At 40.2% G+C, this 18,053-nt stretch overlaps 3 protein-coding genes across 3 annotated transcripts in view; 2 read left to right on the top strand and 1 right to left on the bottom strand.

Annotated features, from left to right (window-relative positions):
• Positions 1-5,535, bottom strand: part of LOC136243675 (transient receptor potential cation channel subfamily A member 1 homolog) — a 25,006-nt gene extending 19,471 nt beyond the window's left edge. The window contains exon 1 of the mRNA XM_066035215.1: positions 5,255-5,535. Coding sequence (XP_065891287.1) covers positions 5,255-5,473 — 219 coding nt within the window. The 5' untranslated portion in view covers positions 5,474-5,535. The remainder of the gene's footprint in view (positions 1-5,254) is intronic.
• LOC136243676 (deleted in malignant brain tumors 1 protein-like) lies at positions 5,425-13,095 on the top strand. The gene is made up of 18 exons (XM_066035216.1): positions 5,425-5,692; positions 6,905-7,222; positions 7,564-7,893; positions 8,379-8,561; positions 8,706-8,855; positions 8,929-9,118; positions 9,270-9,409; positions 9,594-9,923; positions 9,982-10,323; positions 10,376-10,708; positions 10,758-10,941; positions 11,184-11,335; positions 11,395-11,525; positions 11,580-11,778; positions 12,062-12,225; positions 12,364-12,517; positions 12,570-12,902; positions 12,955-13,095. The coding sequence occupies exons 1-17, from the start codon at positions 5,632-5,634 to the stop codon at positions 12,851-12,853; spliced, it is 3,645 nt and encodes a 1,214-aa protein (XP_065891288.1). The 5' UTR covers positions 5,425-5,631; the 3' UTR covers positions 12,854-12,902; positions 12,955-13,095.
• On the top strand, positions 12,951-18,053 carry LOC136243432 (scavenger receptor cysteine-rich domain superfamily protein-like; the record flags this gene model as incomplete). The annotated part of the gene is made up of 16 exons (XM_066034938.1): positions 12,951-13,160; positions 13,205-13,322; positions 13,382-13,563; positions 13,612-13,756; positions 13,884-14,201; positions 14,283-14,459; positions 14,662-14,835; positions 14,896-15,072; positions 15,127-15,309; positions 15,365-15,535; positions 15,590-15,760; positions 15,818-15,994; positions 16,048-16,374; positions 16,507-16,639; positions 16,688-16,767; positions 17,829-18,053. Coding segments are annotated over 16 exons (2,820 nt in total), but the record flags the coding sequence as incomplete, so codon positions are not given.

Raw genomic sequence — 18,053 nt, 5'->3', positions numbered from 1 at the left:
GAAAAACATTTTAAAAACAAGCAAACAAAATCCTTGAACCACAGACCTTCACACCTAACAGCCAGATTCTTAACCACTGAGCCACTGCTATCACAGCTCTTAATGTAGGTTGGCTTTAGGGCTTTATAAAGTACAAAAAGAAGTAAAATTCATGCAAAACAGTCAAGCTGTGGAAATGGTGTGGCTATTAAAAGCCTGGGTGAAAAAAGTTGTAAAATCAGACAAAAAAATGGCTGCAATGGTGTTAATGCTATTACATCAAGGTGGTGGCCAAGAAATTGCTACAATGATGTTAATAATAGCATTAACACCACACAAATTAAGCAAATAGATACACTGCAATAAGACCGCAAGGTAGTCAGATGATGAGCGCTTCCAGTGTCCATATGCATCCAAATTTCATCTTGTACAAATGTATGCATTGTGGTCTGTAGTAAGTGGTAACCTGTCTAACAAATACAACACCTAACCAAGAATTCACCTATGAATCACTTATCTATGAATCACTGTATGCACAATGCATAGCTTCAACTTTCATCGGTGGCTTGTTTCTGCCATATTATTATATAACTGGGTTCATATATTCACTCTTGATAATTGTGATTGCACAATATCCGGTGTACGTCCCTTTAATGTATTGCAGCCTATGATGGTGAGGTAAGAAACCTTCAAGGGAGCCTAAACTGCACTATGAGAACGAAATTGTAATCTTCAGGCTGTTAGCATCATGATGGTGTATAGTTTGTGATGATTCGCTGTGTTGCAAAGGAGAAAAAAGCAACCTATCATGGCAGAAGACGCTAGTAATTTTGTTTTCAGCATGTAGAAAGTCTACCTAGTGAGAAAAATGTTGTTACTATGTTTATACAAGACTGGGAACAACACCATGCAATATTTCAGGCAATATTTCATTGCTGTGATTCCATCACTACTAGGCAGTTACTTCACCCATTACAGTAGGCTTAGTGGCCATGTTTTGTTACCTAGTGATCCTCTATGCTTACAACAGTAAAAATACCTCACTTCAGGAAGATGCAGGCTTTGACACAAGATCACTGATTTCTCAATCACAACACAGAATATCTTTCAAATTTTTACATCATCATTGTAGCATAGTAGCCAATAATAGAACTCTTTGTTTAAGGGAGTGGAATGTTGTGGTTAGACTATGACAGTCTATGATGCCTTTAATGACATTATCTCTGATACTGCCATGGTGTGCAGCTTGCCATGTAGGCAAATGCCAGTCCCATATCATTTATTAAAACAGCATAATCATTATAATGAGAAGAGTAATGCATGCAGGTAGCCCAGCAATGTAGCGTAGATCACTAGCATAGCATCCATGACCTATCCAAGACCTACACATCATCAGATGGATTCCCAGATGCACATAGATTCCTAGTGCCACTTCCAGTTATTTTTAGCTACTTTCATCTCTCTGGTACACTGGTTCCTCAATACAATAACTATCATCAAAGTTTGGGAATGGTGAACTGGTTGAATGGCACCTCATCCTCGCTCCCATGTACACCATTCAGAGCATAGGTTCTATTGTTGCCACTCTTAGCTGGGCTTGAATGGCTACCAGTGGTGAGAATGGTGGTGAAATATCATTAGCACTAGAATTATTGCCAGTGGCTTCAATAACTACTACAGTGCTAGAGATGTGATTCAGTATACTGCTTGAATAATAAATTTGTACAACTTCTGTAACTCGAAGTTGAAACAAAGCTTTCTGAGAGAGGAAGACCACGTCTAATGAAATTTGGGTTACGTATACAGTGATTATCAACTTTTTTTGAAAAAGGTATTTTTGTACTGGAAGCATGGTTTGTGGTTAGCAACATCACACTCTGGAAGGAAAAGTGACAGAAGTAATTAAGACCAATGACTAATTAAGACTAATGCTCTTTCTGTGTGCCTAAATGCCTACCATTATTATTATACCTGCTAATGTAGCTATATAGCATTGGTTAACATCCTCCATTAGTATTCCAAAGTGCCTGTTAAAGGACACTTGCAATCTGAAGGATACTTGCAATCTGATTTTCCACTCATTTCTGTTTACTTTTGTGCCTCAAATATTTGTGACTAGCATTACTTCAGGAGTACAATAAAATCATCAAAATTAAATGGCTTTTCTAGTGAATTCATCAAAGTTAAATGGCTTCTCTAGTGTGCCCTGCCCAGAAGGTCTATTGACAACAAAACAGAATATTACAGTTGGTGCAAGCCTCTTAATAGTAATTACCATTTCGTGACTGTACAAAAAGCAGCTTACCTCCCTATACAATTTTTTTTCTTTATAACAACCACCTGTATATAAAGGCCAACTCTTTTCTGGCCGTTATATGGTGGTTCCACTACAATTGATCAAGTGAAACATTGTTAAAGCAAAATCACTTTTGATTTTGCCAAGTGCACACTGACTAGTATAATGAAGTGAACAAGAATTTAGCAAGCACAGCATCACGCTTACAACAGATGCATCATTTGGGCCAGCTGACTGGCTACTGTATCTAATATGAAACTTGTCTGCATAAACCAGGAAGAGAGCTGTCATACAGCAAGTTGTAGGTAAAACAGCAGAAACCCTTGAATGATTGCTTTTTGAAGATGAAGCCAGTCATTTGGAGTTATAGACACACTGGTTTTCTGTGTATATCTATACTATGGAACTTCACACTGTTGCAAGCATAGTCTGTAGGGCACTTTATAGTGATGAAACTAATGTTGGATTAGGAGTAATGAAATAAGGGAATAGCTAAAAGGTAATGAAACAAGAGAAGTTGTCTACACCCGCAGATATAATGGACATTTAATCCCCAGATCTACAGGTATAGACAACCTTTCTTGTACCACAACTTTTTAGCTATGTTCCCTTGTTTCACTACTATTATGAACTCTTGCTAATATTTTTCTTGATCCCTCTACAACTTAAAACTCATAATTTTTCCCTCTACTTGTTTGTTTACTTTTTAAATAACATAATTATGACTAATGACCCGTGCATACCACATTAGAAGAAAGGATGGTGCCAGGAATCCATAAAAATAATTTTGTGGCTGAGCATGCACTCCAACAATCAAAGTGGCTATTATGCTTCGTTTTCAGCTATGTTCTGCCTGCTACACAGCGTTACAAATGAATAACAGCACAAGAAGTATATGGACCTTATCCGCAATGACGTCAGACATGTAAAATGGCTGCGATAGTTGTGGGACTTCCGTAAAATTTGTATGGGTGATTATTGGAGGAAAATGTTTGAACGATGATATCTCAGCCAAAATAGAAGATATCGAACTCTAACCTGCAGGTATGGTTATAAGGTAACTGAATGAATAACAATCTAGCGTTAGTTTGAAAACAACCCGAAAATCGCTTCTACGTATTTATTATAATGTCTTATAGCCATACCTGAGGGTTAGAGCTCGATATTATCTTTCTTGGCTAAGATATGATCGTTAAAAAAAATTTCTTCCCATAGTCGTCCATACAAATTTTATGAAAGTCCCAAAACTATCGCTGCCATTTTATGGCTATGACATCATTGCAGATAAGGTCCATTCAGTCGCTACAGAATATACAAACATTTAGTGTGATAGCTAGCTATCCAGCACAGTCACAGGAAAGCCATATCGCACTATTACAAATCAACACATTGCATTGTTACTGAAAGAAAAAATAGGAACACAAAGGAGGACAAAGGTAAGTCCATGATGTGTGTATTATACATACTGTGGTTGGCAAAAAGGCACATCTTGGGATGAAGTGACCATGAACAGTAAAGAAGTCAGTCACAACCATAGCCTTATCCTTTGTTACCTGGCTGAAGGCATCAGGCAGTCAGTCAGTCAGTCAGTCAGTCAGTCAGTTAGGAGAAAATTCAGCTAAATAAAATTCATAGAAACTTGTTGGAAGGGATTTTGGGATTGGTCTGAAGGTTTATGCCTAACCAATACTGCCAAGCTGTCATGAAGGAAAAGTGAGCCTGGTTTCTGGGTGATATTGAAGGACAAGAAAGCCAAAACCTCCCTAATTATTTATTCAGTACTAGCATACTGTATGATAATAGCGCAGTGTATCTATCAATAACCTGCCACTTGATCTACAAGTGATATCATTCACATTAATGTACATCATATACAAGTTCATGAGCTCATTATAATAAACAGTACATGAGATTTCTAGTTCTGTGAATACATTTCATATGCCTACAAGTGCTTTACAATGAACCAGCTTTTCTGAGAAGTTTACAGTGTGGCTGCATGCATCATTGGCATTTCCTGAATGTGCAGGATATAAACAATGACATTCATACATATGAAAATATATTAGCTACCTGTCATCATCCTCCCCCCCCCCCCCCCCCCCCCCCACACACACACACACAAAAACACATACTATCAGGGATAGATGTTGACAGCAATAGCATTGATACATACTTTAGCAGTTTACCTAATAATTATATCCCACATACGTGCAGTATTAGCTTCATGTGGCCAGACCCTCTTTCCCTTTGTCATTGGGTAGGGAGAAAAAAGACTCTGGTCCGGTTTGAATCCCACACTTGTCTTGACACTACTCGGACAATTGGGTAGTGCTAGCCAAAGAAACATGATGCGTTTTCAAATAGTAGTTGCTTGTGTCTAGGAATCACAAGCGTGCATTTACAAACCAATCAATGTCTAAAGCTGCTTTGGTGTCTATCAATTGAATCAGTTATAAATCTTTTATTGATTCACAGGTAAACAGAATGTTTGGTTATTGTTGTATTAAGATAGTTTTATTACAGTGGAGTTTAAGCACATGGGACCATAAAGTTGTGACGTAACTGCGTGACGTGTCAAGATGATTGTGGGATTTGAACTGGACCAGACCCTTCATCTCCCTACCCAATGACAAAGAGAAAAAAGCGGTCTGGCCACGCGAAACTAAAAATGCAATAGACCAGCTAGACTTATCAGAGCATGGATGCATTGATTCAATTGGGCTTAGACTACTAGCTACTGTACGTAGCTGCAGCCACGGACATTGCGGTCTGGCCTTGCGGTCTGGGGCAAGACTATAGTTACGTATATATAATATACGCTGTGAAAAATGTGTATTAGGAAAGTGCCCTCCGGTGAAACCTAGCTATCCATTAATACACCGAGCTGTCGCTTTCCACACACACGGGTCTGATATTCACGTGCATCATTATCTCAGTGCGGAAACTTGTTAGCTTTTAGTAAGTGTATTCAATCGTTACCTGCATTCCATCTGTCAGTATTTCATTTTTCAGTTGATTCACATCGATCTTTGGTTCGACAGGCTCAGGTTCTGTCACGATGCCAGTCTCTTCTTCTCCCTCGCCTTCCGGCCCTTCGCCGTCATTTGGACTAAGGGTACCCTTTGGACTAAGGGTACCCTTTGGACTAACGGCATTCTGTTCACCGGTAGTGGCGGTGTGAGCTGAACTGTTTTCCATCAGTGAGCAATTGTTACTGTAAGAGCTTGCAAATATGGAGGAGGATTGGCGCCGCTCGTAATTTAAGGGTAGAAATCACGTGATTTGATGCGACCCTGACTGATCACGAGCAAGTACGTAGATACGCCCATTTCTTTGCTTGTTCTGCACACTACACGATGACACTGACGCGATCCTTGTTCTTCGTGATACTAATTTGCGTGGCGTCATTGAGTAAAGGTATACAGTAATTGCCCTTGACCTTGTGATGTTGATCTGTCGAGGTCCTATATATATATATATACTAGTCTAGAGCGGAGGGGCGGCCGCACCAGACTTGTACTGTAGTATAATACATGCCATGAAAAGGGTGCGACTCCCCAGAGACCAGAGAATAGATCTACGGCTAATTAAAGTTCAGTTACTTGAAGTAAGGTAAGTAAGGGGGTTTCCGGACAGCTGGGTATTCCGGACACTTCGTTTTTAATCCGCTACTGAAGGATGGAATGGAAACCAATCAGGCTATGGTTTGAGTGCCTAAGTACCCCACTTGTGTGCTATAAAATAACAAAGTTTTATCTCGATAGCTTCAAAGATTAGTGAGATTCGTCACGATTTGCTTGCGCAAGTAGAATATTTTTGTGTAAAAAACTTTCTATACGCGTGTTAACAGTAGATTGAGGGCATCGTTCGTAATTCTGAGCGACCATATGCACCAAAAATTGTCAATCACACTATACACTGAACGGATATATGGTTTAGAGATAGTACAACTGGATTCCAAGCCCATTACCTGCGTCGTGTCAACTTGAATGCGCAATCAACACAACCAGCAGCCCGGAGAAGCCTGCAGCAAGGATCCGCTGGGCCAGTAGCTATGCTGTTTCTGTGTTCAGGTAAGGGCTGGTACAGATTTCCAGGCAGTAGATCAAATGTCGCATCTTTGAAAGCGTTGCAAGACAACTGCAAGATCCGAAGCAGCATAACACAATTCTGCTGCAAAAAAAATCGCTGCCATAAACAAAGTAACCAGCCAAACAGAACGCTATCAGTCTCTACTGGGCCATGGCACTCAGTGGAGTGCAGCAATTCCCATAGCAATGCCAGGTACGCCTACTTTTACTGGTGTCCGGAAACCCCAGCCACATAAATTTTTAGCATTTTCTCAAATTGCAAGTTTAGACCGTTCTTTCTCCTAGTACCCCACACTTTACCACTCACAATTTATACCACTGATAGCCTATTTCATTGGCTACAATTCAGCACCAAGCATGTTAGAATCCGTTCTTCCGTTGAGGAGAAAAAAATAATTTTCTAATACATGTACAAACTTTGTCCGGAAACGCCCGCCCTTACCTTACTGGAGAGTGAGCATTTAAGCGTACAAACATATCCCCTGATAAGCATGCCGGATATTTCCGTATCCGTACAAACTGAACTTTTACATATTAGCTCAAGATACCTTCTATCCATCCCGACTGTTTAATGGCAGTAACCAGTATCAGGGACAACTTCAGTTCTACATTGATGGCTCATGGAGGCTGGTGTGCAGCTCTGAAGATGTAACCTCATTCACCGCCATTGCTTTATGCAGACACCTGGGGTTTAAAATAGCTATATCGACCTACAGTGTTGCATATGGTGGGGATGGTGCAGCTTTTGATGGAGTCTATTGTTTCAGCCATGGCATATCAAACTGTTACTTTACAAATCACACCAATGGACAGCAGTGTGACAATAATGCTACTCTTGGAATAGTGTGTTCAGATGGTTAGTATGGCTACATTTATAGCTAATATCAAGAGTACGTGATAATAAAGGAAGGAGGAAAATGTCTGATTAACTCTCAATAGAACCCTTACAAAATTACTCCTCAAACCCATAGTAATAAATTAATACCTATAAGTGAACAGAAGATTTGTTGATATTATTTTGTAAATTGAAGCTGTAGAACTTGAAAGTCCTTCAATAAATCATTGGCTCTTTGTTACCTTTGGTGACTGCAGTTGATTGCATAAGAGTTTGGCGAATCCTTAGATATTCTCTATTGTCATGTACTCTTGAATATCATGTGTATAGCTCACTAGCAACTATATTGTGTACAACAACAGAATTTTCTCTGCGTCTTGTTAATCCCAATGACCCCAGCCACTATTATGAGGGAAGAGTTGAGGTGTATTATAATGGCCGCTGGGGTACCATCTGCTCTTACTACCAAAGCAATGGTAATGTAGCCAGAGTTATCTGCCAAGAGCTGGGCTATCCTGATGCAAGAGCTGGTTCAGTGTCTTTTGGTGCTGGGGAAAGCAGTCAACCCATTTGGTTGTCATATCTTTACTGTGATGGGACAGAAGAGTCAGTAGCAGAATGCTATTATTCCATATGGGATACCTCATTTTGTAATGATCACTCATATGACTTGTCAGTGTCCTGTGTAGATGGTAAGTGAAACTAGATATGTTGTCTATCTAAGTTGTGTCATGCTGGCAGTAAAGTTATAATATGTAGTGTCACAATTATGTACACATTGATTGAGATATGATTACACTGCCAGAATAATGGTATATCATTTGGTGTTATTGAAGTAGTTGCTACCTGGAAGTCAAAGATGACAGTCCAGATATAGTGACAGTAACTCTATAGCTAAGTGACAGTGATCACATTACCTCCAACAGGTAGCTAGTGCACATACTTGTTGATGGGTTTTCACAAGGAAGCTAATTCTCATAATCACTTTTTACAAGAGTTTCTCATACAAGTGTTTTTTTTGGCTTTGCTGAAATGATGTCATCACAGTGGTTAATGAGTTATGATGCAGCTTGACCAAATTTTACATCACAGTTACCTGTAATAACAGTTACTGTTTCTACAGTATGTGATTTAAGAATTAATAAAGATTTATTAATGACACATTATTGGTCTGCAGTAAATGAAACATTGCCAGTTTACCCTTTGAGGCTGGTCAATGGTAGCAGTTCACTGGGATATGGTAGAGTTGAGATACGATACAATGGAACATGGGGTACAGTGTGTGACGACTACTGGAGCATCGAGGATGCTAACGTTGTGTGCAGACAACTAGGATTTGAGGGAGCTGAGTCTGCCTTTTGTAAGTGGTAAATCAGCCTATATACCATATTTCTAATACACATACTGAATCACTCTGTGATTTTAACAAGGCTAGTGTGTTCCTTGAAAGTTTCCAACTATGCAGTGTAATCCCATAATAATGAACTCTGTTTTTCTACTGTAGCTTATAGCACATTTGGTGAAGGCACTGGTATTATATGGATTGATGATGTCCTGTGTAAAGGAAGTGAGGAGGCTCTGTCCCAGTGTCTACATTCTGGATGGGGAGTATACAATTGTCGACACAGCGAAGATTCCTCTGTGGTCTGTTCTAGTGAGTACATACTGTAGTGTAACAATGATACATTCATGGTGTAATGATACATTCATGGTGTACTTTATGTTAGATCCAAATGTGACTGATCAGTTTGCAATAAGGTTGGTTGATGATGATGGTAACATCAGCAGTTCAAATGGTGGAGTGGAGGTATTACATGCTGGAGTGTGGGGAAGCGTTTGTAACGCGTATTGGGACATCACTGATGCCAATGTTGTCTGTCGTCAACTAAACTATAGCCATGCCATACAAGCTACTAGGTACTAACTGTGTGCATACTTTTGTTTGGAATATAACTATTATATTTTGCTTGTTGTCGCATATATACACATAGATAAGCTGTCTATACTGTTCTACTCTATGTATGGTTACTGTCAGTCACTGATGTAATATGATTGTCATTCCATGCAGATCCACAGTACACACCAGACCAGTATGGATGGATGGTGTACAGTGCAATGGCAATGAGACTTCATTGGCCTATTGCAATTTCCCTGGCTTTGGCACTCAAACTTACCAGTACTGCTCTGGGGCTGGTGTAATCTGTTCCAGTAAGTCATGTAAAATAATGAAAGTGAGAGTGTGTGCACTGTAAAGTGTGTGTGTGTGTTTGTGTTTGTAGTATGCGTGCATGCATGTGTATGTATGTATGTATGTGTAGTGTGCCAGGCTGTAATGTGTGTGTGCACATTTATATACTATGCATTTGTGTATTGCATAACTTATTTGTCACAGATGTTACATCTTCCCCTAACATAAGACTAATTGGAGGAGCTAGCAATCTCGAGGGCAGAGTGGAGGTGTACCACAATGGCCAGTGGGGTACAATATGCAGTAACAATTGGGACCTCAATGCAGCCACAGTAGTGTGCCGCCAGTTAGGATATTACGGTGACGCTAGTGCAGTAACATTTGCTCAGTTTGGCCCAGGATCAGTTTCACAACCTATCTGGTTAGACCATGTTAGTTGTACTGGTGAGGAGAACTACATCATTGATTGTACTCATGATAACTGGGCTGATAATGACTGCCACCATTGGCAAGACGCTGGAGTAACATGCTCTGGTGTGTGACCTATTTTAGTTAGCAATTACACTATGTATGCAATATATGTTTCTTTCAGTGAGCAATTACACAGTTCCAGTGAGGCTTGTTGGTGGTTCGGATGATCTTGAGGGACGTGTGGAAGTTTTGATTAATGGTATATGGGGCACCATCTGTGACCCATTCTTTGACAGGAATGATGGTAACGTTGTGTGCCGACAACTTGGCTACGTTGCAGCAAATGATGTGTACACAAGCACCACATTCGGTGCAGCCAGTACAAACACACCATTTTCTCTTGGTTCAGTATACTGTGGAGGGCAGGAAGCACAGTTGGCTGATTGTTATGGTGTATTCTATGGCTATAGTGCTACATCTGATTGTAGTCATGATAGTTATGATGTTGGTGTAAGGTGTTACAGTAAGGTGATAAAACCATTCATCACTTGTTACATATTTTACCACACTTGCAGATTATGATCCTACCCACAATGCTCCTATTCGGTTAGTTGACGGCCCTACTCCCAATGTGGGTCGAGTTGAGGTATACATTAATGGCGAGTGGGGTACCATTTGTGATGATGGATGGAGTAATGCAGATGCTGAGGTTGTGTGTCGTCAACTGGGATACTCCAGTGAAGGAGCTGTTGGCATTCAGTTTGCATACTATGGACAAGGAACAGGATCTATTTCACTGGATGATGTTAACTGTGAGGGAACAGAACTTATGATTACTGACTGTCCTAACAGTGGACCATTTAACCATAATTGTCGACATTATGAAGATGCTAGTGTTAATTGCAGTGGTATGTAAAATATACAGTTTCACAGTTGATTGAGCATGACTTATTGTAGCAAGCCACATTGACGTATCAGTGAGGCTGATGATCAACAATACACAAAGTGAGAATGAGGGCAGAGTAGAGATACTCTACAATGGAACATGGGGTACTATCTGCGACGATCGCTGGGGATTTGATGATGCAATTGTCATCTGTCACATGCTGGGATATGCCACAGCCATCAGATCATACAGTCGGTTAGAGATGGAGTATATACAAACCCACACCTTGTTGAATTCAAGAAATCACTTACTTCCAAATTCTTAAATGACCAAAGCATTCCATACTTAATAGTGATGTTTACCTATATTGCATTACACTACATTTCTAAGGTTATGGTTTACCATTTGTCAATGTGATAAGTTCACAGTATTTAATCACTAACAGGAACAAACATAACACTGAACCACAAAGAAATAATATCATGATTCATTGTTAGGGCATACTTTGGACAAGGTGATGCTGCCTCCCCAATATGGTTGGATGATGTTCAGTGTACTGGTCAGGAGACTTCTATCAGTGATTGTGTCCAATCTGATTGGGGTGTACACAATTGTGCACATTACGAAGATGCCAGTGTTTCTTGCACAGGTATACCATGCATGCCATATCAACATGTTTAACATGATGTGATCAATGTTCCTTGTTAGATCACATCCCAGATGAGTACCCCGTAAGGCTAGTAAGAGGATCCTCACCAGCAGAAGGGAGACTAGAAATATACTACAATGGAGAGTGGGGCTCTGTGTGTGATGACTACTTTGGTGGTACTGAGGCCAGGGTATGTCACATTGCAACGATCTACGTACAATCATTTAAATGTAAACAATTTCAGGTGGTTTGTAGAGAGATGGGTTACAGTGGAGGGGAGGCAGCAGATGTTTCACTATATGGATCAGCCAGTGATAGTGTTCCTATATGGATGGATAATGTACAGTGTGATGGAAATGAGGAACACCTGGCTGACTGCAGTTTTAATGGATGGGGAGATCATGATTGTAGACATTATGAAGATGTTGGAGTGACTTGCACTAGTATGTGTAGTGTGTGTGTGTGTGTATGTGTGTTTGCATGTGTAGTGTATGCATGTGTGTAGTGTGTGTTTGTGTGTGTGTGTAGCGTGTGTGTAGCGTGTGTGTGTAGTGTGTACATGTGCGTGTGTGTGTGTGTTGTTTGTGTGTGTGTGTGTGTGTTGTTTGTGTGTGTGGTGTACTTTATATGCATTTATTGATGGGGAAGCTTAAATTCCAAACGTAAAGCGCATATGGCATACAGCTTTGTGACAAAATAAAGAATGTGCATTATTATTCAATCTAGACCCAGTGGAACCTATCAGACTGATTGGAGGCAGCAACGGACTTGAGGGAACTGTTCAAGTGTTCCACAACTTGACATGGGGCACAATATGCGATGACTATTGGGACATACAGGATGCTATTGTGGTGTGCCGCCAACTTGGCTATCCTGGAGCACTACAAGCAGTAAGGGCATTAGTTTATTCTGCATACACAGTTTCTGTTAGTTAACCAGGAATTTGTGGTCCCTTTAGTAAACATTAAACCTGTGTTGCTATGATGCATACCAAAATGTACTAGTTTATTATTTAGAATATATAACAGGTGTCCAATGCAAGATTTGGTCAAGGTGATGGTCCCATATGGTTAGATGATGTAGCTTGTACTGGTACAGAGGAGTCACTATCACAGTGTTCCAGTACTGACTGGGGTGTACACAACTGCCAACATGTGGAAGATGCTGGTGTTATTTGTTCGAGTAAGTCTACCTTATTTCTCTCCTTGATGATAGTTATGTATGCTTTGCATAGATGAAACTATTTCAGCTGTTAATGTTACTGTGAGGTTGATCAATGGCAGAGATGGGTCTGAGGGCAGAGTAGAAGTCCTTTACAATGGAGAGTGGGGGACAGTGTGTGATGACTCATGGGACATCAACGATGCTAATGTGATATGTAGACAAATTGGATTTGACTATGCAACTGAAGCCATCAGTTATGCTGGGTTTGGTCAAGGCAATGGAACAATATGGCTAGATGATGTGGAGTGCTTTGGGTCAGAAACTAACATTGGACAATGTTTCTTTAATGGATGAAACACTAGCAACTGCCAACATCTTGAAGATGCTGGAGTTCGTTGCTATGGTAATCACTCTTGTCATTGATATTTAAAAAAATAATTTTTAAAAAACTTTAGTTCAAGGAGACTACATTTGGATAGTGGATGGCAATTCCCCAGAGGAAGGGAGGGTTGAAGTGTACCACAATGGAGAGTGGGGGTCCATTTGCGATGACTCCTGGGACATCCAAGATGCACAAGTTGTCTGCTTAGAGCTGGGCTTCCAAAGGGCACTAGCGGCACCAAATTATGCTACGTTTGGACAAGCTGATCCAGAAACAAAGGTATACCATAAGCAATGATGATACATTACACTCAACTTTATTAGATATGGCTGGATGATGTGAGATGTAATGGAGATGAGACAAGTATCCTATACTGCAATAATGCAGGCTGGGGTGTGCATAACTGCCGACATAGTGAAGATGCAGCTGTCATTTGTTCAGGTAATATCACCCTCTGTACATCTCAGATCAATACAACATATCCTTTTTAATGCAAATAGCAATTCCAGCTGATCCAAACCCAATAAGGTTGATAGGAGGTAGAACTGAGCTAGAAGGACGAGTGGAGATATACCATGAGGGAACATGGGGTACAATTTGTGATGATTACTGGGATATTCAGGATGCCAATGTTGTGTGTAACTCACTGGGCTACCCAGGTGCTGCCTCTGCTAATGCTTCAGTAAGTACAAAAGGAATCTGTGAATCATTTGATTAATGCTTTGTTCAGGCTGAATTTGGAGCTGGTTCTGGGTTCATTTGGTTGGATGATGTTGAGTGCGCAGGGAATGAGCTGTTTTTATCAATGTGCAACCACAGTGACTGGGGATTACATAACTGTCTACATGAAGAAGATGCTGGAGTGACTTGCAATCGTAAGTTACCATGCATACAATTTGTGTGCGCGTGTGCATGCTGTGTGCATGTGTGCATGTGTGCATGCTGTGTGCATGTGTGCTTGCGTGTGTGTGTGTGCTATTACCATTGTTGCTTGTGTTCAAGAGGAGAATTGGCCAGTCAGGTTGCAGGATGGCAGTAACAACAGGGAGGGTCGTGTTGAGATATTCTACAACAACACTTGGGGAACGATTTGTGATGACTTCTGGAGCATACAAGATGGCAATGTTGTCTGCAGGATGTTAGGATTCGGTGGAGCATACAATGTGTCCCGTCAAGCCAGATATGGTCAAGGCACAGGCAGGATATGGCTTGATGATGTGTACTGTACTGGAGATGAAGCAACGATCTATGAGTGTTCTCACAGTGGATGGGGCATACAAAACTGCCGTCATAGTGAAGATGCGGGGGTTTATTGCTATGGTAAGTTTATATGCAAAGGCTGCAATGAAAGAAACTGTAACATTGTCATATAGTGATACTGTTCAATTTCTACTCATTTAGCTGACTGTCCTGCAGTTAGCTTTCCCAATGGATATTTCGAAGGCAGTTTTGCTCCAAAAGGAAAGCTAGAATTTTCGTGCAATGATGATTATCTATTATATGGTTCTCCTGAATTAACATGTGAACCATCAACCACTGCACACCCATATTGGGACCGTGACATTCCTGTTTGCAACAGTGAGTCTTGATAGATAGGCATATGGTTTGTGCAGCTTTGTCATGTTCATCATAACCATTTCCAGCACTTGAATGTTCCATTAGGAAGTTTTAAGGTCATTGCATATTGGCTTTAAAATTTCTCTAATAGATACATTATTCTTAAATACAAGTTTATAACCTTAGCACTTTAATGCGTGTTTGTATTATTTTGCATTGTCAGAGATATGTGCAAACTTGACTGCACCCTTGCATGGATCTTGTGATGAGGACTGTATGGGTGCTGCTAGCACAATAGTACATTTCACCTGTGACCCAAACTATGTCATTACTGGACCTTCTGAGGCCAAGTGTACAACAAGTGGAACATGGACCAACCCCATTCCAACATGTATTGGTAATAATCGCATTGGGTTAATTTTTGAGTAGTCCAATGATTATCATCTTTTGTACACAGCAAGTTGTTCTCAACTAACTCCACCATTTCATGGCTCATGTTCCACTCACCCTTGCTCTGCTACACAAGGAGTGAGGCTCAACTTTGCATGTGATGATGGTTATGAGCTGAGAGGAGCAAATGATGTTATATGCCTTGATACTGCTCAGTGGACAGCCGCCCCTCCAGAGTGTATTGGTAAAATGTTATCACCAATTTTGTGACAGTGATTGTATTACAATATGTATATAGGCAAGTGTTCTGCACTGTCTGTTGGAGAGAATGTTGTTTGTAACCCACAATCTTGTACTGGAACTGTTGGTAAAAGTGTTGAGTTCAGTTGCAATCCAGGTTATCAGCTAGCTAACCAAGCTTCCAGTGCAGTCTGCCTTGCTGACAGAATTTGGTCTGTTTCTGTCCAACCTGCCTGTAATGGTATGTAGATGTTTACGGAATGTGTGTTGAAAAATAATATCAAATTTTATTACAGCCATTTGTCAGACATTTACTGTTACTGCTGGTTCATGTAATCCAAGCTGTTCTGGTGTAGCTGGCAGCAACATCACTATTAGTTGTAACCGAGGTTACCAATTACAGGGATCTTCCACCATCACATGCCAACAAGATGGCACATGGAGTACAGTCATCCCTACTTGTTCCAGTAAGGATATGCCTGATGCCACACAATGTTCAGTCCTATGTATACACCTTACAGAGAGCTGTCCACAACTCACTGCTCCTCCCAATGGTCATTGTGATCCGTGCTCAGCTGTATCTGGTCAACAAGCACAGTTTACTTGTAATGATCAATACACTTTGTTTGGATCATCAAACATTACCTGCTTATCAAATGGCCAATGGAGTGATTCACCACCAACATGCAAAAGTAAGGTTGATATGTGATGAGAGTGCTTGGATAGGTTGTGTATACATGATGAATTAGGACACTGTCCATCGGTCACTGCTCCTGCTTATGGGACATGCTTTCCTAAGGAGTGTCAAGGATTTGCTGGTGATGCTATCCAGTTCAATTGTCTTAGTGGGTACACACTCAAGGGAGTAAACTCTTTAACATGTTCACCCAACGCTACTTGGGATGGTTCAGTACCAGAGTGTAGACGTATGTAACATATAAAATAATATTACTCATGTGATAGTAGTTAATATAAACAGGTCAATGTAAGGAGGTGTCATCTCCTGCACTCTCATGTTCTCCAACATGTACTGGGTCAGCTGGTGATGTGGTCACGCTGTCATGCTCACAAGGGTACATGCTACATGGCAAGACATCTTTGACTTGTAGTGATGATGGCAACTGGACCTCTAATGTACCCTCTTGTCTCAAGCTATGCAGTACACTTACACCACCTGCTAATGGTACCTGCAATCCTAAAAACTGTTTGGGGGTGGTTGGCGATCACATAGAGTTTACCTGCAAGAATGGATTTTTCATCAATGGGTCTGCTATACTGAGTTGCTCAAAGGAAGGCAGATGGAGTGGTAAGTAATTATGTGGTGTTAGATCTTATCATGTTAGGGTAGGACAAGATAATAATAGTTGCACATATTTGACCTTTATAACACAACTAGTTCATATGTATTCTACATTCATTTATTATCATAACATTATAGTTCAAACCGAAGTCACATCATCACCAATTACAAATGACAAAACAAAAAAGTACATAGGACCAGTGGTAGGAGGACTAGCAGCAGTGCTTCTAATAGTTGTGATAGTCGTGGCAGTGGTCAGTTGGAAGTGTGGGTAAGTAGAATGTAAATTTTTACTGCTCATTAATTTAATAACAAATAGGCGTCACTCAGCTAAATACAAAGGAACAGTTACCATGACTGCTGATGAACAGATCCACTTCTTTGCAGATGACAGTGATGGTATGTTAGTCATAACTGTGAAGTCTCTTTTAGGAATTAAAGGGTCAATATCATACAGTATGGTGGGTAACCGTATGTTAGGAACTATGGAGGTTTGCACTTTCCCACAAAATGAAATATATGCCAGAAACCAGCCTGACCATACCTTCATTGGCTAGGTATAACCAAGCCCAAAAGTGCCTTCAGTATAAATGCTTCAAATGAGTTGTTTTTTACGAAATTTACAAAAAATATATATTTAGAGAGAGAGGTTTGATGCTGACTGACTGACCGACCGACCGACCGACCGACTGACCTACTTACTTACTTACTTACTTACTAATGCCTTCAGGCAAGTGTTAACTCCATAACAGCTCGGACTACAGACTTGATTTTTCACTGTTCACTTCAGCCAACAACCACAGTATGTACAATGCACACATCATGGCCTTACCCTTTGTGTCCCATTTCTCTTCTGTGACAGCTCAAGGTGTCAATTGGTTGTAGCACACGATGGCTTCCCTGTACGTTTGCAATGGGAATCGTCTGTATTTTCCATAGTGACTGCAGAGGCATTCTCATACTGTTCTTTGTTTTTAATGCTGTGTAACAGGCTGAACATATCAAATGAAATGTAATGGGCACTTGCCACTTAAGTAATGAAACAAGGAAGGTCACGTACAACTGAAGATACACTAGTGGATTTTTATTTATTAAAGCTTTACAGTATAATCACTGAAAGCAAGAGTTCATAATATATATATTTAAATATATATATTATGTACTCTTGCTGAAAGTCTGTAAGACACCTGGTCCTACAGCCTGGTTAAAGATGTTATAGTCCCTAATTCAGTCTACCCATGTCTAAATTAGGGATTAAATGTCCACTAGTATATCTTCAGGGTCTTCCTTGTTTACTACTTTTTTTCTATGATCTTTAATTGAACTTAAAAATTCTTATATTTTGCATTTGTATACATCTTATACTATGAACAGATTTTAGTCCAAAAAGTTTAGCTCACCATATAAGGAGGTTCCACTGTACACTGTGTAGAGTTTAATGAATATGAAATGTGTTCTAGGTGATGACTGTGCAACTAATAGCAACCCAATCCGCTATGACGATGATGACGATGATGACGATGCTTTGTTGTTATAACTCAAATCAAGAGTGAACAATCAAGAGTGAACAATCAAGAGTGAATAATATTCACTCTAGCTAAAATGCTATTAGCTATATATGATAATGTATGTACGTATGTAGCATAATGAAAATTAATTATATATTTCTGGTTCCTTCCTGGTCA

The sequence above is a fragment of the Dysidea avara genome, chromosome 13 (genome assembly GCF_963678975.1).
Source record: "Dysidea avara chromosome 13, odDysAvar1.4, whole genome shotgun sequence".
NCBI classification, from domain to species: Eukaryota; Metazoa; Porifera; class Demospongiae; order Dictyoceratida; family Dysideidae; genus Dysidea; species Dysidea avara.
Note: the sequence above shows the minus strand (reverse complement) of the source record. Positions and strands in the feature narration are given on the sequence as shown.